General features: G+C 43.7%; 1 protein-coding gene across 1 annotated transcript in view; it reads right to left on the bottom strand.

The window, feature by feature from the left end:
* Window positions 1-26,828, bottom strand: part of SMYD4 (SET and MYND domain containing 4) — a 40,502-nt gene that overhangs the window by 3,690 nt on the left and 9,984 nt on the right. Inside the window, exons 2-8 of the mRNA XM_066599691.1 lie at window positions 25,478-25,634; window positions 18,413-18,557; window positions 13,195-13,284; window positions 7,809-8,727; window positions 6,341-6,523; window positions 4,115-4,275; window positions 3,884-4,016 (exon numbers count right to left, since the gene is read on the bottom strand). Coding sequence (XP_066455788.1) covers window positions 3,884-4,016; window positions 4,115-4,275; window positions 6,341-6,523; window positions 7,809-8,727; window positions 13,195-13,284; window positions 18,413-18,557; window positions 25,478-25,611 — 1,765 coding nt within the window. The 5' untranslated portion in view covers window positions 25,612-25,634. The remainder of the gene's footprint in view (window positions 1-3,883; window positions 4,017-4,114; window positions 4,276-6,340; window positions 6,524-7,808; window positions 8,728-13,194; window positions 13,285-18,412; window positions 18,558-25,477; window positions 25,635-26,828) is intronic.

Below are 26,828 nucleotides of genomic sequence, written 5' to 3' on the forward strand. Positions count from 1 at the left end.
TAATATGTAGCTATTAGTTGGCTCTCAACAGTTTTTGTTTGTTTTTTTAAAGTGAGTAACCCCCATTCTGATATAACCTCTCTGGGTATTGTAGTCCACCCATTCCATTTATTACTTTAGTTGTCTGCCTGTGTACCCGCTCAAGCCCCGATATGTCCTTCTTGAGTACCGGTGCCCAAAACTGTCCCCAATATTCCATGTGTGGTCTGACCAGTGACTTGTAAAGAGAAAGAGCAATGTTCTCCTCATGTGCCCCTAGACCTCTTTTGATGTACCCATGATCCTATTTGCCTTGGCAGCAGCTGCCTGACACTGATTGCTCCAGTTAAGCTTACAATTAACTAAAATCCCCAAATCCTTTTCCATGTCAGTGTTACCCAGTGGTTTCCCTATTTTTTTTAAAGGAACTTTTATTCAGCCAAAATAAAATAGAGAGGTAAACGAAGACAGTGGGCACAAAAAAGTGCACGTCATACTGGTACAACATAGTACATGGAAATACAAAAAGCCCAATTGTTTGTATATGTGCATTCATTCCTCATAAATCATAACATTTGGCTATGTATTTTTACATTATCAATTATTAATAATGAAAAGAACCACAGAAAAAGGGCTCCCAAACCTGAAGTCCGAAAATAATGACGAAAAGAACTATAATAACCGCCCTCGCCTCAACAACACAGCGCAACTCTTAGCAAAAAGGAAAGGAAAGAAGACAGAGTTTAGGTCAAGCGGGTATTCTCTACTGTATCACCTCATAATGCTCAGGTAGACACCTCCATTACCTATAAGGTGCAGTCTGGAAGGAGTGTAGTATATACGGTGCAGGAACTTAACCCGAAAAAGAGCAACTGTTCTTGATCACCTTCGGTCTAGGATATAACATTGTGTACACAAGCTGCTTATTTTCTTTGCTTCCGTAAACTTTTGTCGTCTCTGTTGCACCTCCAGAGAAAAATCCGGGAAAATGCAGACCGATTGCCCCTCCACCCTCAGCGGCTCCTTCATGCGATAGAGTTCCAATCCTTGTAGTTGAGTAACTTGGCTATAAGGGTGCACGGGGTGGGGGGTGGGGGGGGGCTTCAGGTGCTGGGGCTCTAGATGGAATGCAATGCACCCTTTCAACACAGAGCAGAGGTGACAGAGAATCGGAGCCGTACGTCTTCTTGAGAAGCGATTCCGAGAACTCACAAGGATTTTTGCCCTCTGCTCTCTCTAGCAATCCTATAAGGCCACATCCACATGGGCGACTTTATCGCGTGATTTTGTCGCAATGTGACAGTGCTACAAATTGCATGTATGTGGAACCCATGCTTTCCTATAGGTTTTTCCACACAAGCTATAATTTGTAGCCTGCGAGAATACAAGAATCTTGGCATTCTCTATACAGCCACGATTTGCGATGTTTTGTAGCCCATGTTTTCCTATGGAGCCTTCCTTTCTGTTGAAAAGGAACATTAACAGTAGGAAATCCTACTGTAAAAGCCCTAAACTAAGCCCTGGCTGCAGGAAAAAATAATAATACATCACCTAAGAGGCGCTGATCTGCCACTTTATCTATTTACCTTAGTAATAGATTTTCAGCACCTTGCATTATATTTGGTGGTCCATAGAAAACTCCTTCAAGAACTTTATTATTGATTTTCCCTCCATGTATTTCTACTTATAGAGACTCCACATGTCCATCTCCTTCACATACATACAGTGTTTCCCCGAGAATAAGAAAGGGCCTTATATTAATTTTTGCCCTAGGGCTTATTTATTTTCGGGGAATGTCTTGTTTTGCTTACCCAGCAGACTCGGTCCAGGTCCCTACCGCTGCTTTCCAAAGCCTCTATGCGGTTCCCGCAGTACTCGGCTGCCCACACAGAATCACTTCCTGGTTACGGGATACATAAATACCGCCTCCACAAAACAATGGCCGCGATTAGTTCTTCAAGCGCCGCAGCTCAGCCAATTCATAAATCCTGCCTCAACGAAGCAATAGCTTTGATTGGTCCTTCGAGCACTACATTGATTGGCTGCTCAGCCAATCACAGCCATCACTTTGTGGAGGTGGGATTTATGAATTGACCAATGCGGTGGCTCAGCCAATTCATAAATCCCACCTCCTCCAAGTAACGACTGATTGGTTCCTCGAGCACTGCTCAGCCAATCACAGCCATCGCTTCATGGAGGCAGGATTTATGTATCCTGTAGACAGAAAGTGATCCTCTGTGGGCGGCCGAAGACTGCGGGAGCTGCGCTGGAGCTCTAGGGAGCAGCAGGAAGGACCTAGACCGAGCCTGCCCTATTCTAAACACTTCTCCAACCTTCAAACCATTTTCTCCCTCAGCACAGCTGCACCCTTCCCATTGAGATGCAGCCCATCCAGGAACCCAAACCTCCTCCTTTTTAACACCAACTCTTGAGCCATTTGTTTACCTCCATAATCTCCCTCTGCCTTTCTGGTGTGGCACCTGGTACAGGTAGTATTTCAGAAAACACTACCTTGGAAATCCTTGCCTTAAGCGGACCTCTTATTCCCTAAAATAGTTAAGGACCCTCCACCTACCTCTAACTTCGTCATTGGTGCCAATGTGTACGACTGCTGGATCCTCCCCAGCTCCTCCCAGTAATTTGTCAACCTGATCCATGATGTGTCAAACTTGAGCGCCAGGAAGACAATACACTGTTTGATTATTCCGGTCTTTGTGGCAGATTGCTTTGTATGTTCCCCTAATAACTGAGTTCCCTACTACCAGGAGCTGTCTAGCTTGCTCTGCGCTTCTATTCCCTTTCTTACTGGAGCAGCCGTGTCTGGAGGTTTTAACTCCTCCAGAGACACCCACACAGCTATTCCTGCTGATTGGCACACATTCAAATAAAGGCCACTTTGTGTACGGCACTTCTACAATACACACACACACACACACACACACACACACACACACACACACATACACACACACACCCTTCACACTGAAACTCATTTTAATATACGTCTTGTTTCTACATTGACAAATAGTCCCACCCACCACGACAAGTCCGTTACAAGTTGCCCACTTTGACTCTTGCTTCATAACAGCCCAGTGGTGAATAAATCTGTAGGGAGGACGTGCCCGCCTCTGTGCGCCTGAATGTGAACTCATTACATGGCTTGCTCTTGCAGGGCCGGTATAACAAGCCCTTTTTGTGCTAGGATGCACTGCCATTATGAACAATGCGCTCATCTGCCTACAGTAATCATTCCCACATGCCGCTGCACAACTTACCTGGCTGATGTTTCTGGTATGCTGGCTTTTCTGGCAGGAGGTAGGTCCAGCAGTTATTTGGCATGCTATGATCTTTTGCAGGCCGGGAGAAGTGTATTTTTCTTCCCTTAACGTTACAGACGTGAAAAACCTATAGCAGAGCTAGTCGCAAATCATGACAAGATTGCAAAGTCCTGATAGAAAGAGAAGGTTGCGTCAGCAGCACCAGTAGAAAACCCACTCTGGGTCGGACCGTGATATGCAATAGCCAAAGAGGGAGGGGACCCAAACCTTTGTCCCCTCAAGCACTCCCAAGTAGCAAAGAAAAGGCTTTTGGCAGCAGTTAGAGGTGCAAAAGGTAGGAGTATATTATCCCATCAGAATACAAATGCAGCGATGTTTCGACCACAAGGTCTCGTTCAAGCTTGAAAAAGACCTTGTGGTCGAAACGTCGCTGCATTTGTATTCTGATGGGATAATAAACTCCTTCTACATTTTGCACCTCTAAATGCTGCCAAAAGCCTTTTCTTTGCTACTAAGATTGTAGTCATTTGCAAATTATAGGTTGCATCGGCGACCAGCCTTCTATAGCCCTTTCCTACGTAGTTGTGAATATGTACTAAAGCCCACATGTGCCGTTATAAAGTCACCTAAATTGTTGTTGTGCAGTTGCTCCTGAGCCTTATGAACAGCACGCTGAAGATTCTGTAGACGGAGCAAAAAGTCTTCTCTTCTCACCCAATGCGCACAGGATACATTGACACAGTGTAGCTCATCCTTACCCTTCATGAGAAAAGATACATTTAAGTTTTTTTATGCATCCTGTATAACTACATCACCACGTTATACAGTAGTTCAGCTGCTAATACACGTAAACTTACCACCTTTAACAAGGAATGGCACTTTGGACAACAGAAATCACAGGGGTTGTCCTCTGTTAACCGCTGCTCTTCGGTACAAGCCTCACACTGGCAAGCAAAGAAATACTGATCCTTCAGCAACTTTTGCCTTTTCTCCAAGTTTATTCGTGATTTGTGAGGCCCTAGAAGACATTAAAGAAAAAGAAAAAAATATTGTATTGATACTGGTTACAATACTCTATTCATGATACATTTATCCAAGATTTTCACACCCAGAACGGATGTCCACAGTAGGTGCAAATAAACACATAGTTGCTTCCTTCCATTTAGGCAGCCATGTGTCTTAATAGGTGCCTCTATTATCATTATTAAATATAAATAGAAAACATCCAGCATAATGATTAATGGTTAGACTAAGGCCTCATGTCCACGGGGAAAATCAGGCCTGCTACGGATTCTCCATGTAGAATCCGTAGCGGGTCCCTCCTGCCCCGCGGACATGGGGCATAAAAATAAGAATTTACTCACCTCTCGCACGCTCCGGATCTTCCCTTCGCCGCGGCTTCATCTTCTCTCCGTCGCGGCCGGATCTTCTTTCTTCGGCCCGGCGGATGCGCAGGGCACGTCGGTTGCGTGCCCCGCGCATGTGCCGGCCTGAAGAAAAAAGATCCGGCCGCGACGGAGAGAAGATGAAGCCGCGGCGAAGGGAAGATCCGGAGCAGGTGAGTAAATTCCGATTTTGGTCTCCCGCGGATCCGGACGGCTTCCATAGGCTTCAATAGAAGCCCGCGGGAGCCGTCTCCGCGGGAGACCCGCACGAAAATGGAGCATGGTCCAGATTTTTCCATATGCCATTTTTAAAAAAATCACTTTTATTGACCATCCGCGGGTATTTATCTATGCATCCCTATGGGATGCGGATCCGCGGGCAGGAGAAGAGTTAAAATCCACTGCGGATTTTAATTCTTCTTTTGCCCGTGGACATGAGGCCTAAAAGACAAAGTCATGAAGGTGAAAGTGGTTGTCCGAGCCCAAACTCAAAATAGTCACAAATCATCACACAGTACTATTATATTAAATCCATCCATTCCCTGTCCTCCTGATTTTCAGGTCTCCTTTTCATTCTGTGGAGTCCACTGTGCATTGTTGCTGTTTACATCCTGCACTTCCTGCTCACAGAGTTCTGTCCTACTACATCTCCCATAATCCCCTTGGCTGCATCTCAGACAGTACATTCTCCTTCTTCCACATCTCATGCTAAACCCCTCCCACTAAACCCAGGACATGCATCCCCATTGAATGGGAGAAAGCTAGTATCAGACGGATAGTAGCTATAGCTGCAACCGTAATCGACCTCCATAGAAGAGAACTGTTGTAGTGTGCAGTAAATCATCATATGTGATATTCTGTGGTTGCATTCAACTGTAGTTTATCATAGTTATGACAGTTACAGCCTGTGGTATCCTCCTCCTAAAACTCTTTATCAATCAGTAATAGTGTTTCCCATGTGGCCCCTGGAAGTCATAGCACTCCCCTTGTGGCCCCCTGTAGGAACAGTACCCCTTTGTGGCTCCGGTAGACAGTGCTTTCCTAGTGGTCTTATCAGCATATTGCAGGCCTTGTGGACCCTGATCGTCACAGTTCTCCCCTTGTAGCTCCTAATGCTCCCCTTGTGGCCTCTGATTGGCATAACGCCCTTGATCAGAACAATGCTCTCCTTGTAGAAGTGGCTCATTGACGCCCCCTGCCGCTAGTATTCACTCACACCTACACACATAGTGCAGCTCTCTGGTCCTGCTCACATTGAGCTGTGCGAGTACAAGTAGTGTTGGGTGTTCGTGAGCCCCTTCAACAAGGGCTTGTATAGCATGAGATGAGAGGTCCAAGGAGCTACAGTATGCGTATAGCCAACAGGCAGTGCTGTGCTTGCTGAGTGAGCATGTACTGTGATCTTCTCGCCCTGTCCGCCCATCCAGCTACTGAACATATATGAGGCATGACAGGAGGTGGTCAGGACTGGAAGATAAGTGCATTTGAAGAATGGTCAGGATGTCAGTGGAAGCCAGCGAAGAGGCACAAAGCCACAAAGCATCATAGGATCAACTAAGTGGCACAATATAGGTAATACAACTATATTAGAGGACGTTTTATTGCTCCATCGTCTATTAAAATAATTAAGTTCATCAAGTCCCAGAATACCCCTTTAATACATAAAATGTACTGGAAAACAGCAGCAGTGAAACGTACCATAGCAGTGGAGTACTTCTTCTCCTTTTGTGATTGATCTGCTAGCTCTAACCATGACAGATGTGCCTTGGAAGGACACGCTGGTATTTGGGTCACAAGAATGATTTAGTAGGCTCAGGACAGGGAACAGCGCTGTGGCTAAACGGGAACTCTTGCTGCTTTCTACCAGGGAGGAAGACGACTCTGTAAACATGGATGATTTGGTGAAACAAAAGACTGTATATAAAGATACTAAACAAAAGCAGTTTAAAACAAAAAGACCAGACAAAAATACTCGTGGATGCCCACTTGTTGGCCATATAAAACTTTATTTACTGTATGTAGCCAGCTTTTGTGATTTTCTGTTTTTAAAGAAACTTTAAGCAAACCTGACTTTTGTGCATGCACATGAGGATTAACACTGTTTCTGGCAACTGTATGACTTTTAACCTTTTTCCTTTCTCCGGGGTCTATCTATGCCTACCTTTCGGTCTGTAGTGCGTAAAATCTAGCCGCTATGATGTCTTCTACACCATACATAAGGAGAAACTGCAGATTTTGCTCCCTTTGTCTTTAACAGAAATAATACCATCATGTAGGACAATGATAGTATCTTTCTCTCCCTCCACAGCAGCTTCCTCCTCCCACCTTCCACAGACATCTATAGCCAGCATGAGACATCACCCTCCTCCACTTCCTGTTCTCTGTCTTGTTATCTCTTTCACTAGAGGGACCTCACCTGAGAACAGGCAGTAGACAGCAAATTAGAAGGAAGGCAATTTAGTGTGATTTTTTTTTTAGGACAAAAATATCGTTTTAGGTAAAGTGATAGTAACTGGCACTTTTGCTAGTTATCAAATTGGTCAATGTGAAAAAGTACCCCACAATGTGTTACCCAATTTCTTCCGAGAAGTGCCCCATATGTGGACATAAAATGCGGTTTGGGCAGGGCAGATGGCAGGGCTCAGAAGGGAAGAATCGGCATGTGGCTTTATGTATAAAGGCATACAGAGCACATCAGGGAAAAATCATAAAAAGGTGGTTCAACACAATAATGAAATTTAAATTCCAGGGACGAGTAATGTATTATGAAGCAATCTTTTATGCGGCACGTTTCACAGCGATAAATGGTGTCCTTGCTCTGCACCTCTTTTGGGTCTTTCCCTTATTACCAGTGGAGGGAATTTCACTTTCAGGAAAGTGTTGCCCTGGTACAATACGTATGGCCTCGCTTCCAGAAGTACTGGCCTCCCCCACTTCCTGGTCCCCAAATATTACGGCCTTAATGACCTCCTCCTGGAAGTCAAGAAAGTTGTCCCTCTGGCCGACACATCCACATAACAAGTAGGCATTATACAGTGCCATCTGTATGATGTACACGGTGAGAGTTTTTATACCACACCCTTGTTTTCCACATGGCATTGTACGGCTCCAGTACTTGATCTGACAGGTCAACCCCTCCTAATCAAGAATAAAAATGAATGATTACCTTCATATTCTTCATGGATGATAAACACAGCCTGGGCATTACAGTGGAGTTGCAGTGTATGAAGAAGTATTGCGGAGCCAAGAATCTGCATTTCACGGGATTCGTCTTGCAGTGGCACAATATCTTGAGTAGGTAGCGATGTTCCCATGCTTCTCAACATAGCGGGATTCAATTTCTTGCACAATGCGGCACTAGTAAGTGCACAGAGAAACTTGTGCTCCGCTTTGTGATGTTCACTGTGTGACAGAAGACTGGCTAAAGATTTATAGTCAGCGGAATATGGTTGATTAGGTTCTTCATCTACAGCCTGATGTAACAAGACGTCTAAAACCTGCCTGTAACCAGTCAGCAGGACTGTCCTCAGTGCCGTTTGGCAAAAAACACCAACAGCAAGAAGAAGGTTACCCAATGGGCATTCAATGCAGTGATAACTTTTCCAGGCCTGGTCCACGCACTCAGAAGTACAATATCTTGCCAAACTGCAGTGTTGACAGGGCAGGGGAGCTAAAGTCCTCTGTAGGCAGTGGTGACAGTAAAGATCACAGTTTGTAATTGAAACATCCCATGTGCTCTTCTTTAGGACGGTCCCTCTGTCAGGGATTATTACGCTTACAAAAGCTTCCTCACATATCAGAAGTTCACCATGTGCTATATCCTCAGAAGCCACCAAGTGGCGCCCTTTAGAAGTGCTAAACTTTAGCTTCAAGGAGCTGGATGCGTTGGTCAGCTGAGGGTTTCCCTTCAGTTCCTGCTGTTTATGGTTCCCATCGCACCTTCTTTCAGCCCCATGGGATTTAGTGTTAGAAATGTTGCACTGCTTCAGTTTTTGCAAACAATTTGCTTTTCGCTGAAGAATTTTGCTCTGTAGTCTCTCAGGATATCGATGCTCCTGTGCGCGATCAATGTCCTTCAAACATGTCTGATATATTCCCATAGGAAGAAGAGAACAGACAATGTCAAAAACGGTTTCACATTCTTGTGCAGAGTTTCACAGTGTTCATGCTATACTGCAGCTGAAGCAGATTAAGCTTAAGATGCAGTCAGTACTTATACAGTTGCAATCAAAATGATTGAAAATAGTTTATTTGCCATTTTTACAAACTTTCAGCTGTTAAAATTTTTTTTAAAAGGGAACCTGTCACGTCCCCACAGTGCAATAAACTAAATTATGGTGCTGTTAGGGGGTGTGACAGGGAGCAGTGTGATGTAAAAAGGAAAGAGATACAAAATAGCAAAGGCAATGACTGTTCCGAGAGATACAGTTGGAAGCATAGTTCATAAGTGCAAAGTTAAAGGAACACTGGCTGCACTACCTGGACATTCCAGGAAAAGGAAGCCATCACCGGCTGCTAGGCGATTCCTGAGGCGGCAGGTACTCAAAAGCCCTTGAGTGACTTTAAAAGATCTGCAGCAAAATTTGGTGACAGTAGGCACTGAGGTTTCCGTTTGCACAATACGGTGCATACTAAATGCTGAAGGTCTTCATACCTGAACTCTCAAGTTGTATATCTCTACTGACCCAAAAGGACAGGAAAAGTCTACTTCAATATGCTCATAACTACACTCATTATTAAAAAATAAATCAAGTCCCTAGAAGAAGTTGTCGTTTTGCTGCAAAATGTGGCATTTAGTTACATGTCAGGCAGATATACAAATGATTATAGTTGTGGTGTGATTAGATGAACGGTTTTGTCACCCGAGACCCTAAAAGTGGTTCCACCCTTGGCCTATAAAAAGGCTCTCAGACGTTCCTTGTATGTAGTGACGGCCATGTTTGTGTCTGGAGATCTAGGGGTGAGCACCTCAATCCTGTCTTTGCTGTGGAGCGGCACACTGCCCCCTGCTGGTGTGATGTCTGGGGGAGGGGGGGGACATCACATACAACAGTCGATCACCCCTAGTAGTGGTATGAGGACAATGACAGCTCAGTGATATGTTCAGGACATCCTGCAGACACATGTGTTCCTCTCATGACAGGGCTCCAAGAGGCATTTTCCAGCAGGATAATGTTCGGTCGCACACACAAGGGGGTCACAGGAATGTCCCCACAACACTTCCGTGGCCTGCCTGCTTACCAGATTTATCATCAATAGAAAATTTATGGTACTCATCAGGGACACCAACTTAATCAATCTAAGAGTTTGCACTAGAGGCTCAGTTACAGCAAATGTGGACTGATATGTTGTATGAACTTGTATGCCTCCAGGCCCGCCTGTATCACATCTTGTATCCAAGCTAGAGGTGGTACAACAGGATACTAGAGCCTCCATGTCCGCCTGTATCACATCTTGTATCAAAGCTAGAGGCGGTACAACAGGATACTAGAGCCTCCATGCCCGCCTGTATCACATCTTGTATCAAAGCTAGAGGCGGTACAACAGGATACTAGAGCCTCCATGTCCGCCTGTATCACATCTTGTATCAAAGCTAGAGGCGGTACAACAGGATACTAGAGCCTCCATGTCCGCCTGTATCACATCTTGTATCAAAGCTAGAGGCGGTACAACAGGGTACTAGAGCCTCCATGTCCGCCTGTATCACACCTTGTATCCAAGCTAGAGGTGGTACAACAGGATACTAGAGCCTCTCATGCCTGCCTGCATTACATCTTGTATCAAAACTAGACGTGGTACAACAGGGTACCAGGGCCTCCATGCCTGCCCATATCACAGCTTGTATCCAAGCTAGAGGTGGTACAACAGGGTACTAGAGCCTCCATGTCCGCCTGTATCACACCTTGTATCCAAGCTAGAGGTGGTACAACAGGATACTAGAGCGAACAAGCCCGTCCGTATCACATTTTGTATCCAAGCTAGAGGTGGTACAACAGGATACTAGAGCCTCTCATGCCTGCCTGCATTACATCTTGTATCAAAACTAGACGTGGTACAACAGGGTACCAGGGCCTCCATGCCTGCCCATATCACAGCTTGTATCCAAGCTAGAGGTGGTACAACAGGGTGCTAGAACGTCCATGCCCGCCTGTATCACATCTTGTATCAAAGCTAGAGGCGGTATAACAGGGTACTAGAGCCTACAAGCCCATCCGTATCACATCTTGTATCCAAGCTAGAGGTGGTACAACAGGGTACTAGAGCCTCCATGCCCGCCCGTATCACATCTTGTATCCAAGCTAGAGGTGGTACAACAGGGTACTAGAGCCTCCATGCCCGCCTGTATCACATCTTGTATCCAAGCTAGAGGTGGTACAACAGGGTACTAGAGCCTCCATGTCCGCCTGTATCACATCTTGTATCCAAGCTAGAGCCGGTACAACAGGGTACTAGAGCCTCCATGCCCGCCTGTATCACATCTTGTATCCAAGCTAGAGGTGGTACAACAGGGTAGTAGAGCCTCCATGTCCGCCTGTATCACATCTTGTATCCAAGCTAGAGGCGGTACAACAGGGTACTAGAGCCTCCATGCCCGCCTGTATCACATCTTGTATCCAAGCTAGAGGCGGTACAACAGGGTACTAGAGCCTCCATGCCTGCCTGTATCACATCTTGTATCCAAGCTAGAGGTGGTACAACAGGGTACTAGAGCCTCCATGTCCGCCTGTATCACATCTTGTATCCAAGCTAGAGGCGGTACAACAGGGTACTAGAGCCTCCATGTCCGCCTGTATCACATCTTGTATCCAAGCTAGATACTGGAAACTCCCCTTAAGTTCAGTTTTCCATAATAAACTATCCTTTTGTGCTGATATTGTAATCACCTTGTCAGATTAAACCCTCCGACCTTCTGCACTCAGAGCAGTAGCCCTACCTATTGACCTATTTCAGCATGCTGGATAGCTCCCCTGAATCCTAGTCCAGTGTTCCTTGTCCTTGCCTCCTGTTCCATGCTCTTAGATCCGTGTCTTCCCTGTCTAGACCACTCCGTGTCTTGAACCTTCCCCAATTAGTCTCCTATATAAACATGTCCCTGTTCCCTCGCTCCTTGGTGTGTTTATTGTGCTTTGTGCCTGTAATCAAGCTTCCTCCCTGCATACCCGCCTCTCTACCAACTGATCGTCCTCCTGTATTACCAGACCTCGACTACTTTTTTGTCTGAACCCACTGTCCTGCACTGTGTACCTGACCCTGGTGACTCCTTGCCTATGCTACCTTCCAGTAGTGGCTACAACACAAGATTCCAGTCCAGAGCCAGGCCCGTGACACACCTATACCAAAATTACAATCACACATTAAAAATTTATGACGACTCTTTCTGGGCGCTTCATTATTTTTGACAATGAGTGAATATAAAATCTGCAGAAGTTTGGGGATTTTATTCATGAAGCAAAACTGTCTCATGAGAAGCATGATTTCTTAAAGGGGTTGCCTGCCCTTTTTTCCACTGGTGAACTATCTTCTCTGGATAGTTCATCAATAGTTAATGGATGGTTGCGGCTCGAGACCCCCGTCCATCAGCTGATCGTCCGGCCCCGCTGTCCAGTGCAGCAGGCAGTATGTTGCCATAAGTGGACAGGGGAGGAAGTGCGGGCACAGGCTTCACTCCCATTGAAATCAAGGCACTACGGCACTTCCTCTTCTAGTCAAGACTGGATGTGACATCCGGTCGAGTTGCTAAGGCCTCATCTATAGAGGACGTATCCTACTGAAATCACATACGGAGGGATATACAAAGCCTTCTGTCAGAGGTATATGCTGCAAGTCTTCCTGATGTTCCTCCATCCACTCATTCGACCTACAACTGGGCTGTATAAAGGGCCAAGCGATCAGCCAAGAAACATCCAAACAAGTGTTCTTTTGTCTGATCAGCTCTTTTATAGGAGCATAAAAATGCGCACGGATTGGTGGTACATCTCCCCATGTGAAGAGGGAGCTGTACAGTTAACCTATGAGGAAAAAATTATCATCTAGCCATTGTTTGTCCGTGTAAGCTAATTCTTGGGCTATGTAAGAGAGACTTAAAAGAGCGCTGATCGGCATGTGTGTTGATCGCCGCTTGCTGCATCGGGCTGAGAATTTGGCCTGCGTAAGAAGGACCATTCGGCTTTAATCCCAAATTGCAGGCTAAGTAGCTAAGAGGTTATTTTTAAGTCTCTAGTTTGTCATGGGGACTGCTCCTTTAAGATGAAAAGGTCTTTGGAAAAATAATTCAATTACCATGCTACCTGCGGCTTGTGAACAAGCTATTTATATTCTTCTAAGTCTTCATGATTAAAAAAATAGTTAGAGCTCTGTAAGACGCGGCTGGAGAAATGACAGATGAATGAGGGAGACATCACAGTGTACAACAGCGGGTGTGAGAGAGGAAATAAGAAAAATGACAGGGCTAAGAAAAACTGAGATCTACAGCATGTGGTTCACTGAGATGATGATTTACATTAAAATCTTGTGCAGGACCGAACGACAGTAGGGATGTAAACAATACTCACAGAGTAATGGCCAAGGTGAAAGAGAACTGCTGATCGATTGGCAAAGCACACTGCAATCTCCTCAGTGCCAGGAACGCCATGTGAGATAGCCTGCAGGACGGGCACAGAGGTGAGAACAACAGGTAAAACACGGACATGGCATTACTACTATATGCATCCACTTGCTGATAAAATATTAGTTTCCATTTTTATCTAACATGGATATTTTCCACTGGTGCCCACAGAGATGTTCATCTGGTACAAGAATACCCGCAGTTCCTCAGGTTTCCCTTGCCTTTATCTGGACATTTATGAATAGACTCAGTGCTGCAACCATAACTTCAGAAACTCTGAACTTTTGCTGCAGCTCATATTCTTACCACAGAGAGTCTGTCTCTATAAAGGAGTGGTAATATCTTAAAAAAATATGACATAAGAATAAATCATGTTTCATAATAGATTTACAATTAGATGCAACTTATGAAAATCGCAGCCAAACAGAGCTAAAATATTGCCACATAGACTGCTGAAATGGAAGGCATTTTCTACACTTACATTAACCCCTAAACTCTACAGGATGTACAGTTACGTCATGCAGGTTCGGGGTGTGTATGGAATGGGGATCGCGGGTCAATCCTGCTATAACTCGGATAAGCCACACCTCTGCTAACCCTTTGAATGCCGTGAATTCTGAGAGGCGCATTGAAATGCTCAGACCGTTGTTCAGGGGTCCTGCATTCCCCCCGCAAAATGATCATGGGTTGCTGTGCAGTTGCCATGACAGCCAGGAGCCTTCTGAAAAGCCCATGGCTGTCATTATAGATTGCCTATCAAGCCATGCCTGTGGCATGACTTGATAGATTTCAGTATAATGTAATATCATGGTATTTCATCATACTGCAGGAGCATCGCAAGTACTTGTCCCCTCTGGGGACCAAAAAAAAAAAAATGTGTAAAAATTAGTTTTAAAATTTTTTATTAACCCCTTCCCGCTCCAGGACGAACCGTTACGTCCCGGGAGCCTGGTACTTCCCGCAAAAGGACGTACCGGTACATCCTGGAGATAGCACGGGATCACATAAGATCCCGCGCTATCCCGCAGCGGGAGCCGGCTGTCAGTCACAGCCGGCGTCCCGCTCCAACAGCGGGGGGACATCGGAGATGCGCCCGCCGCTGTTAACCCCTTTCCTGCTGCGATCTAAGTAGATCGCGGCAGGGAAAGAGTTCACAGAGGGATCGTGATCCCTGTGTGTCTCCGGCCGGAACTCGCGATGTTATCGCGAGAGCCCTGCCTGTCACCATGGCAACAGGACGCCAGACACTGGCGTCCTGTATTGCCTGTGCCTATAATCGCTGTACAAGCGATAAGGCATGGCAGAGCAGTAGCTCTGCCATGCCTTATGACAGCGATCATAGGCACAGTGATGTAAGTCCCTCAGAGGGACTCAAATAGTATAAAAAAAAGAAAAGAAAAGTGTAAAAAAAAAAAATGTAAAAAAACCCCTTTTTTATGCTTTTTCTAATATTAGCATAAAAAAAGGGAAAAAAACTAAAACCCCACATATTGGATATTGATGCGTCCGTAACGACGTGTACAAAAAGTTGAACACGCTTTTTATTTTGTACGACAAAAAGCGTAAAAAAAAACGCTAAAAAACAGAGGCAAAATGCTAATTTTTAGCATTTTGCCTCACAAAAAATGCAATAAAAGTGATCAAAAAAGCCGTACATTTCCCAAAATGGTACCAATAAAACTACAGCTCGTCTCGCAAAAAATAAGCCCTTAAAGAGCTCCGTACATAGAAAAATAAAAAAGTTACAGGACTTTGAATGCAGCTATAGAGAAAAAAAAAAGATTTCCAAAAAAAGGGGATTTTATTGCAAAAAAAAGTGTAAAAACCTAAAAAAAATATAACAATTTTGGTATCGTTGTTACCATACCGACCCGCAGAAAAAATTTAATGTGTCATTTATGCTGCATGATTAACGCTGTAAAAAAAAAAAAAATCTATGGCAGAATTGATGCGTTTTCTCTCCCTGTTATCATTAAAAAAAATAAATAAAAATTTTACGATATTGTCTATATACCCAAAAGTGGCACCGATAAAAACTACAGATCGCCACGCAAAAAACAAGCCCTTATACGGCCGCGTCCACGGAAAAATAAAAAAGTTATGGCTTTTGAAAAATGGAGATGGAAAAATACCAAAAAAATCGCTTGGTCCTCAACGCCAAAATAGGCCATGTCATTAAGGGGTTAATTATATTAAAAAAAAGTAATAAAAGTTAAAAATAAAACCCTTTGCCATCTTTAAAATAAAAGAATCTAAGTAATAAAACAAAAAAAAACATTTTTAGTATCGCTGCGTCCGTAAAAGTAAACTTTTCACAGTATAAAGTTAAAACTTAAATTTTATTAGGTATATATTAAAACCTGGGGCTCGGAGTCCATCTGTATCAACCTAAAATATTATAAAGACAATAGTGTACGAGATTGAAACCTTCAAAACAATCAAATTCTGTTCGTCCCACCTTAGGTAGGTATGTGTATAGTTTCTTGGTGGGAGAACAACCCACACTGAGTTTCAGAATTAGTTCAATTGATCCGTTTGTAGTTTTAGCTATGTAATTTATATCTCTATTTATATATAGTGAGTGTTCCTATTGGTTCATAGCTCGACGCGTTTCCTTCTGCTCATCAGGCAGATCATCAGGAGATCTATGAATTCACAATAGATCAACCTTTAATCTAATTTCTCTTTTTTTATTTAGAAAGGTGTTCTATTCCATAGACACATCGGAAGATCTTTTTGTGGTAGATTACGAATCTATCTACTTCAATATACCTCATAGACGACGTGATCTCTTGGTCTACTGTCTTGTGATTCCTTTACATACACTAATAATAATTATTATCCAGCAGGCATTTATTCTTATTCTCCTAGTTTCATATACTCATAAAACCACTAGGGGTATTTATATCCTTTCGGGGTAGTTGCATACAATGTCTCTATACGATCTGCTTATAGGTATCTATATCTATGACTGCTTTATTAATCAGTATAGCCGCTTCCCACCTACGTGGTGTCCACCCCTCCGGTCAATATCTAGGAGGCGTCAGACCATGATTTGAAAACACGTGGGTTATATCTTAAATATGCATGGACAGTCGCTGATGCAGAAACACTCCTTTTATGGAGTCTGCGTGGGGAAAGAATATATTTCCCTATGCCTGTCCACACTCTGGAAGGAGTGCTCTATGTGCCCTGGGCTCAGATAAACCTGTCTGACCGCTAGCAGATTTCTGCAGATTCGGCTTGTTTTCTATAGAAGATCTCAGAGCAGCGTTTCCTCACAGTTAGGCCGCCTGCAGACGGGCAGGTTGGATCCGCCGGCGAGGATTCTCGCTGCAGGACCCGACCGGAGCGCCTGCAGAGAGCAGCGCGTACTCACCCGCGCCCCGCAGCTCTGGCTCTTTCATGTGCCTGCTGCCGGGCAGCCGGCGCATGTGCAGACTCGAGCCGGCGACGGGTGAGTGACGTTTCTGTGCGGGGCTCGCAAATAGGACATGCTGCGGTTTGTTTGCCGCGCGAGATTTCGCGCGGCCAAACCGCGGCTGTCTGCATAGGATTGCGTTTGTTAAATACCCTATGTGATTTTCAGTGGTCATCTAAGGTAGGTTTCATTGTATCTGTATATTTAATAATGGACAAATTTGCTTAAAGGGGTTCTGTCTTTGACAAAAAAAAATTCTACACTCACCTATTCCTCCCCAGACAGTCTACTTCCCTAATCTTCTCTCCCCGTCGAACTTCTCCTGTCTCCTGAAGTCCCAGGGGGACGGATACCTCACTTCCAGCTGGCTGATTCCTCTGCTTCCTGTGATGTTACGTACATTGCTGGCAGTCTTCTTCCTGGTAATCTACGCTACGTCACTAGTTCACAGCCTAGAAGGTAGAGTGCCAAGCTTTTGCAGAGACTGTGCATGCCCGCTGTCTCTGCAAAAGATCAGCATTCCTTCCTAGCCAGTGAACGCTATGTCGCAGCCCCTTTAAGGCACTATTTCTTATTGTGCAGTGTGATAACTCAATGAGGTGAGGCAGGTTTCTAATTGTGGTCTTAAATCCTGCGTCACTATCTACTATACCCCATCAGATACTGCATAGTAGTTTAGCTGCAACTTATTTTCTCCAGTGTAAAATTCCAAAAAGCAACAGGGCAAAAGTATCCATAATCAGTGACTGCACTTTAGCTAAATCTGCGAGTCTAAAATCTACATCTTGTTTCGGACTGCTGCTCAATCCCTCGTTGATGCTTTACACTGCAGCCTAATTTGTTCACACCTGTGGAAGGATGAAGGCACACCCCTTCTACTTTGAGATGAGAAGCCTGATGTTGTGTAGAAGTGTGTATCTTCCTCGACATGTTGTGAATACTGCATTATCCTCACAAACTGGTAGACCAGTATTGGAAAACGTCTCCCAAAGTGCTAATAAAATTAAAAACTCAGGCCTGCTCCATTGTCAAACTCAACTGAGCTGCCAAAGTGGTCCTTAGGAATTTTAAAATGGGAATTCCAATCTCAGACAATCCCCTCTTGTTGGTCGCGGCATTCAGGCTCTAAGAGGTGGACAGGTTTTACATAATAAGCCAAGTACCTGCTGGAATTCCTATAGAAGTAAATGGGAGTTACACAGTATAAACCGCACACCGATATGTAACTTCAGAGATGTGGAAACTGCGTAGCGCACTGTGCTCCACTGTTTCAGTAACTAATTCATTTCTATGGGAGTCGCAGAAACAGCGTAGAACAGTCGGTCGACTATGTCTGTACAACCTGGCCATCTCAAGCAGCCTGGATGCAGTGGAATGCCAGTGGAGGCAAGCTGGGTTGGGTTCTAGGGTGGCCAGTTCTCAAGATAGGTGCTGGTCCCTGAGGTGAGACCTGCATCTACCAGACATTTATGCTGTGGTTATGCAATACATTTCTGAGACTATAATGTATTACGGAAAAGCTGTATTGTATATGCATCTCTTGAAAATAAAAATGAAGGTTCACTATGGGTAACAACGCTTAAAAATTCGACCTTTTAGCTCACTGACAAAATTGTTCTTTCCAAACACATTACACTAAAGAGAAGGCTGTTAAAAGCATTCAATGTAATTCTACATCATGTGGTCGGGCATAAAAGGATTTAGCAGTTAAGAAAAAGAGGGATTTCACTTTTCCCACTTGTACCTTGGAATATAGCACTGCTGCAGCTGTGTACCGTTTTCTTCCAAACCTCTTATTTCCCTCCTCCTTGTAGAATAGCACAGCATGAGGTTCTTTCCCAACACTCAGATCGCGGCACAACCTCGCTAATACCTCCTCATCTTCCTGCCTGCAGAGAGAAATTAAAGACAGGTGCTTGTACTGTGTGCATACACATGCCCGGTTCCTCGCTACTTGCAAACCCAATCCCCTCTGCTTGACTTTGACATAAGCATTACCATTATTCATTTACAACAAAGGCAACCAAACTGTTCTTCATGTGATCTAAAACCATCTCTCCGCATTGTGTACCGAACAGGAAAGAACACATTATAGTCTCCTTAATAGAAGTCACAGCTGATCTCATCCTAGATCCATCGGTGATAGATCAGGGTGACTGCAAGTTCTGTACAGAGATGTACTGACCCGTACCATTCAACCTCTACTGCAAGACTGGATTGTTGGTTCTTCATCTAACAGGTCAGCAATTCTGTAGTGCTGAAACAGAACACACGGCAACTGGGGAGATAAAGTACTGAACCTTGTATCCCTTATGAGTGGTACCATTATGCCAGTCTGATAATCCTAATTAATATCGCCTGCAGTAGCACTCCTTCATGTCTATACGAGTGGCTCCAAACAACTTATCAGTGATATGTATTTTTAATACATTTAACCCAAAACTAGAAATATGTAGTTTTAACTGGAGATTGATCTACAACCAACTATTTTTAGACCAGGAGTCTCAGATTGGAAGATTCCGAGTCTATTCATGTGGTCGAATGAGTATCAGTCTGAGGAAGTTGGACCAATATCGCAGGACTGCAAGAGGTGTATGCGTATTATGAGATAAGTGGTTTATATTCATTGACTACTCCACCCTTCCCCTTCCATCAAGGTGCTTGACTTTAGTGATCATTTTTTAGATATTTTCAAGCAACCAATGCATTCCTATAGACAGAGATGCTAGCACTAACCAAAGTCGCTAAGAATCTGCTAATTGCAAAAACCTCAAAACATTGCTCTGTACTCCTCTTTCTAGACCTGTCCTGCCTTTGACCCAGTTGATCATTCAGTCTTCTTACAAACTCTCTCCTCCCTTGGCATCACAAACTTGGCCCTCGCCTGGATCTCCTCATACCTCACTGACTGAACTAGTGTCACCAACTCAAACACCACATCTTCACCTCGATCTCTCTCTATTGAGTGTCCCCCAACACTCTTTCTAAAATCCCCAACTGTTTTCTATCTATACCTTTGGCCAGGGTTCCAGATGGCGACCATAAAGGTCATGAATGCGATTTACAGCCAATTGCAACTAGCAGCACCTTTTCAAGTTTATAATTCCCCCTGTCTATAGAATTGGGTCTAACAGATGTTCCTAGCGCGCCCGGCTACCTGGTAACTTTGGCCTTCTCATGGGTTGGATGACCAAAGATTGCTGTGTGGTAATCTCATTGAAGTCCATGCAGGTCATGGTGCGACTTGTAGTCATGACCCGCAGATCACAAGAAGTAGATCTAAATAGATCTAAAGAATACATAAATGTAGGTTATTTGCTTCCCTCCATTTATGTGCTTTGTGTTTTGAAATACAAGCAATGCAACAACTAAAATATACAAAACAGCTGAACGGGAGGGTTACAAGTTTTTAAGGAGCTGAAGAGGGCGCATTCATTTCTAATATAAGAGCAATTGAAAATATTTATAATATATCAATTTAAAAAGGAATCGGAGGCTCTTACACAATGTTTTAGGACTGATATCAACTGCCTATCGAGAGTCTTGTGCCAAAGATCAACGTGGGCTAATAAAGCCTAAAAAGTAGAACTTGGATTTGCATCTGAGATTTATTACAAACAGTTGTACAAGTTGTACCAATTGTACAAGTTCTCCCACTTAAAAAGATGAGAGGCCTGTAATTGACATCATAGGTAGACCTCAACTATGAGAGACAACATGAGAAAACACATCCAGAAAATCACATTGTCTGATTTTTAATGAATTTATTTGCAAATTATGGTGGAAAATAAGTATTTGGTCACCTACAAACCAGTAAGATTTCTGGGTCTCACAGAGCTGTAACTTCTTCTTTAAGAGGCTCCTCTGTTATCAGTATAAAAGACACCTGTCCACAACCTCAAGCAGTCACACTCCAAACTCCACTATGGTGGAGACCAAAGAGCTGTCGAAGGACACCAGAAACAAAACTGTAGCCCGGCACCAGACTGGGAAGACTGAATCTGCAATAGACAAGCAGCTTGGTGTGAAGAAATCAACTGTGGGAGCAATAATTAGAGAATGGAAGAGATACAAGACCATGGGAAAGCACCCGCAGCATGCTCCATATTGAGCGGGTTTCCTGTACGGATAGCTCCCGTGGCTTCTGTTGAAGCCTATGTAAGCCGTCTGGTCGCGCGGCACACCCGCAGATGTAACTGCATCCATGCCGCAGGAAAGCAGGAGTTCAAAAAAAAAAGTGTGCACGGCAGGTGTTGAAAATAGACCGTTAGAATTTGTGTATATTTATTAAGAGAGGAAAAATGTGGGAAATTTTGAAACAATTTGCACTTTTTCACATTTTCAACTGAATATGTCAAACATACTGTACTAATTTTTGATGAGCTATATATTTCCATCTGTTTACTTTATTCTGGAAGCATATTGGAAAAACGTTAGATTTTTTTAACCATTTAGGAGACGTATAAATTTAACAATAATTATTAACATTGTGAGGTACAGCTTTTTTTTTTGTACAGCACACATATGAATGAAGACTTTCACCCCCAAATGGCTACTCCTGTTTATCTTGTGTTCAGAAACATACCCATTGTGGCCCTAATCTTATGTCTCTATGCACAACGGGGCCCAAACCAAAAGGAGCAGCCAGTGGCTTTCAGAACAGATATTTTGCTTGAAGGTGCTTCAGACCCTATTGCCCACTTGTAGAGCCCTTGAGCGGTCAAAACAACAAAGAACCCCCACAAATAACCCCATTTTGAAAACTAGACTCCTTAACGAATTCACCTAGGGTTTAGTGCGTATTTTGACCCCACATTTTTTGAATGAATCTAAGCAAAGCAGAAGGAGAAAATTGCGATTTTCATTTTTTGGCATATGTGTATTTTTAAAAACAGTTTTTTTTGTACAGCACACATATGAATGAAGACTTTCACCCCAAAATGGATACCCCTGCTTGTCCAGTGTTCAGAAATATACCCATTGTAGACCCAATCTGCTTATAGGACACACGGCTAGGCCTATAATGGAGGGAACAGCCATTGGATTTCAGGCACAACTGAATAAATTGCAGACCAATTGCACACTTATGTGGAGAAAAAATGGTCTCCCTTAAAATACTTACTCCCACCCCCCTTTTTTGGGCATTCCCTAAATCTTAGATAAAGGTAATAATGTTCAACTGTGTGTTATGTCTGAAAGCATTACGTAAATATGGAGGCCTAATTGGGATGGGCACATGGGACAATAAAACCAGGTATCCCTCCTCCTCCCATGCTTTTTTGGGTGGTATTTCTTGACCCCAGCGGCAGGTATGGGGAGTAAAACGTAGTGCTCTGTGAGTCTCCGTAAGCTTGCTGAGGTGCGGTGGTCTCACACAGAAGGCGCTCAACAAGCTGCTCCTGGAACTGCAGGAAGGCGAGCGTTCCCGGGGCTTCTTGTAAATTACGTATTACAGATAGTGATCGGAATAATGCTGGACTCACACGGCCATATATGGAATCCGCTTGTGGATATGGAGGCCTCCGGTAAGAAGTTTCATCTTCCCTCACCAATCGCTTTGGCGAGGGGAGATTAAACTTCAACTTTTTAAAAAAACTTTTACGTGATCGCCATTATTCATTGGATAACGGCAATCACGTGCCCAGGGAACACTCACCGTGGCCAACCGGTCGCTGCTCCAGGCTCTTGGCTACCTTTAGTAGCCAGGAGATTTCAAATTTCTTGGGCCCTCCCCAGCTTCTGCGCTTGGGTTCGCCGATGGCCACATGCGCCGAAGCTAGGGAAAGGTCCATGGATAAATATCCCAGGGGACATTGCCGGAAGCCTTAGGTAAGTAATTTCACCTTCCCACACGCATCAGATCCATGACAGGAGGTGAAACTTTAACTTTTTTTTACTTTTACATGATAGTCGTTTTCCATTGGATAACAGCGATCACGTGATCAGAGACTGCATACTGCGGCCCCCCCTTGAAATTTCCAGGCTCTTCAGCAGGGAGATTTTAAATGACCTCGGCAATCCGCGGCTTTTACGCAAGTTTGTGCTTTGCGATGTGATAAAAAGGAGGCTCCATACAGAAGCATGGGAGTTAAAAAAAAAACAAACATAAAAACATTGGAGAAAAAGCTATTTATTAGATTTGCTTTCTCCTCATCAACCTCTACAATTTTTCCTACATTATTTATTACAGGGAAAAGACTTTCAGTATTAATCTTTTTATTATTTATATAGTTGAAGAACAGTTTAGGGTTGGTTTAACTCTCCTCGGCAATAAGGCCGCTTTCACACGGGCAACAAAATCGCTGTATTTTCTTGTGATGCGATAGTGCTACAAATCGCATGTATGTAAAGCCCATGCTTTCCAATGGGTTCCTTCACATTAGCAATCTTTTGTAGACTCCTAAATTGTGAGAGAAAAAAATTGCGGGTTGCTAAATATTGTTGCGATTTGCAATGTTTTGTAGCCCATGTTTTCCTATGAAGCCTTCCTCTCTGTTACATCGAATCGCACGAAAATGCGGTTTTCGTGCAGTGCAATGCAACTTTTACAATAGGAAGTTCTACTGCTTGTCCCTAAACTGAGCCCTATCTGCATTAAAAAAAATTAAAAAACAATATATCACCTAACAGCCGCTCTCCGCTCCGCCGCACTTGTATGCAGTCTTCTGTCAGCACTTCCTGGATTAGAGGTTTAAAAACCCAGCCTTCAGAAATCGCTGGCTCTGATTGGTTCATCGAGCGCTGCAGTGATTGGCTGAGCTGAGCTGAGTTTTTTAATTTTTTGAATGCAGCAATGGCTTATTTTCAGGATAGGCCTTACATTTCAAGCCCCCTCTGAAAATCCCAGCAAAAGAGCGCTACAAAGTCATGCGACTTTGTAGCGACACAAAATCACAAAGAACACAGATGTGATATTGCTACAATTTTTTCGCGACGATATCGCTGTCGCCCGTGTAGAAGATGCATAAGGCCTCATGTCCACGGGCAAAATATGATTTTAAATCCGCAGCGGATCACCCGCATGCGGATCCGCACCCCATAGGGATGCATCGACCACCCGCGGGTAGATAAATACCCGCGGATGGTCAATAAAAGTGAATTTAAAAAAAATGCAGCATGGAAAAAAACATGACATGCTCCATTTTCGTGAGGGTCTCCCGCAGGCTTCTATTGAAGCCTATGGAAGCAGTCCGGAGACCTAAAATAAGAATAACTTACCCGCAGCGGACTGGGCATGTCTTCTCTTCTTCACGGCCGGATCTTCTTACCCCGGCCCGGCGGATGCGCCCGGCGCATGTGAGCGGCACGTTGCCGGCGTGCCAAGTACATACACCGGCCAAAGAAAGAAGATCCGGCCGTGAAGAAGAGAAGACCTGCCCGGTCCGCTGCGGGTACGTTTATTCTTATTTTCAGCGCTCATGTCCGTGGGGCAGGAGGGACCCGCTACGGATTCTCCATGGAGAATCCGTAGCGGGCCTGATTTTCCCCGTGGACATGAGTCCTAAGTCTCTCTGTCTCCAAGTTTGCTGCTTTTATCTGATTTTTACATAACTTATTTAATAAAGACAGATCGATACAAAAACACAAGAATATATATCTGGATGTCATTTTGATATCTCAATAATGTATAGAGGAAGATGAATGGTACAATATTTAATTCACTGATGGGGCTTAATAAAACAAGAAAGTATTAAAACATGATCCCCATATTTTACCTGTATCACATTTATAGTCCAATAAGCAGGTGTGAAAACAATGAGATCCCAAAAAGTGTTTGGTATTAATGCAATTATGAAAATTCCATGCAGCTGAATACGGATTTCTGTAGCAAGGGGTCTTCAGCCGCAGAGCTGAATAGGTACAGGGGCAGCACATCCACAGACATTTTCTATTAAAGGCAGCTTGAATCAAGTAATAAAACATATTGCAAAAAGTCTTTAAATCACTTATACTTTACATAAAAAAAAAATAAATACATTTATAAGGACAGTTATACTGTAAGCATTGCATACATAAAAGAGGAAAATCCCTTTAAGCATGCTATGATTGACGCCTTTTCCGAAATATACTGACACAGACGTCTTAGTGAATGTATGAAGTGGGCTAAGGAGCTAAGCCTGCTCCATATGTAACGATGTTATATATTACAGCTGACACTTTTCCGCAATGAGTGGGGTTGGCGACTATCTAACCCCTCAGATGCCGTGGTTAATTATGACTGGGGTATCTAAGGGGTTTGACAGTGGAATTACATAACTATCGGTGCCCACGCAACACGACCATGCAGTACCAGCAGGTTGTTAAGGCAGCCAGAGGCTAAGTTAACTACCAAGAAAATATTTATCTCAGCCTTAGGCTGCATTCAGACGACCGTATATCGGCTGGGTTTTCACGCACTGCTCCTGGCTCTTCCAGCCTCCTCCCCCTGCAGAGAGAGACGCTGTATATCGGCTGGGTGTGAAAACCCAGCTGATATACCGTCGTCTGAATGCACCCTTAATAGGATAATGCTGACAGGCACAATGCAGCGCAGTACAGAAGTATTGCAGTGTATTATTCAAGCTATAGCACAGTAAAGTCCTTTAGTGAGGCAAAAAAAAAGCTTAATAAAATGTTTGAAGAACATTTTTTAAATATGTGTGTGTGTGCGTGTGTGCATTTTTTAACTACAAAAAATGTATTACATTTTGTGAATGCTGTGCTGTAAAAAAAAACCCAAAAAACTAATCATTTTTGTTTTAGAATTCTTGAACCTGGACATGTGCTGGGTCTTTCTTTTTGCCGCTATGTAGTATAGATCATCACTTACTGGAAATGCAACCAACAAGCATTGAAGCTCTCTTTCAGATCTGATGCTGCAGAAAACTTTCCCTTTTCAAGTGAGGATAACTGCGACCACTTGCGACATGCATAGTCTTGCCAGTCCGCAACAGGGAGCTCCATCAGCAACGCAAAGTAATTTGGAGCTGCACACAAAGAACAATTGCAATATAGCACTTTTGTTTATATGCTTCAATACTGACGTTATTTAAATCAGGATTTTATCATTAACTTTTTTTTTTAATTACTTGACATTCTTTCATCACAATTCATGTTAAAATATATAGTCATTTTCACATGGCTTCCTTGAGCACAATATAAGCTCTGCTGTGTAGATTGGGACAGAGTCAGAAAACACGAGGGATTTATCGACAACTCTGCTCCACTGCCAAAAACCTGGAAAAAGCAGGACTACAACATTAAAGGGGTACAACTGCTGTGGCCTGTGACTGGCTGCAGTCAGTCTATGATGTTCCACACAGAATGATTGCAACTTTTCAACAGTTTACCTAGGGATATTGCAGATGTGGCGCTGGAGCTACAATGCAGGGATCCTGGATGGGTGAATATACACAATTTTATTATTTTTCTGCATGGCCAGTTGGTTAAAGGAAAACCCTGGAAAACCTCCTCAATAGTGACTGAGCACCTAAGGGCTCCCACACACTTGCGTTTTTTGTGCGTTGCATTTTTAACATTAGAAAGTCCCATTGACAATCGTGCTAACAAAAAAGGCAAGTGTGTGGGAGCCCTTAGGGTGCTTTACATAATTGGGTGAGAGTCTTTATCATTCCATCTGAGCCCTAAAACGTGATCATAGAGTACCGATGGACGTGATCATAGAGTACCGATGGACGTGATCATAGAGTACCGATGGACGTGATCATAGAGTACCGATGGACGTGATCATAGAGTACCGATGGGCACTCATGTCAGCATGGCGCCTGTGATCATGTACTATGATTTACAAACATGTAAAATGTCCGTGTTCTCATATAAATTTCATCTTGAAACCGAACCTCCCACCTCCAAGATTTTTCCACACCAGTTCTCAGCAATATGTTACCCCCAGACAATCAGATTAATTCCATAGATTTAACCCCTTAATGACACGGCCTATTTTGGGCTTAAGGATGGATTTTTTGGGGGTAGTTTCATCTCCATTTTTCAAAAGTCATAACGTTTTTATTTTTCTGTTGACGCGGCCGTATAAGGGCTTGTTTTTTGCGTGGCGAACTGTAGTTTTTATTAGTGCCATTTTTGGGCACATTGACTATATTGTAAAACTTTTATTATTTTGTTTATGGTCGCAGGGAGAGAAAACGCATCAATTCTGCCAT

The sequence above is a fragment of the Eleutherodactylus coqui genome, chromosome 4 (genome assembly GCF_035609145.1).
Source record: "Eleutherodactylus coqui strain aEleCoq1 chromosome 4, aEleCoq1.hap1, whole genome shotgun sequence".
NCBI classification, from domain to species: Eukaryota; Metazoa; Chordata; class Amphibia; order Anura; family Eleutherodactylidae; genus Eleutherodactylus; species Eleutherodactylus coqui.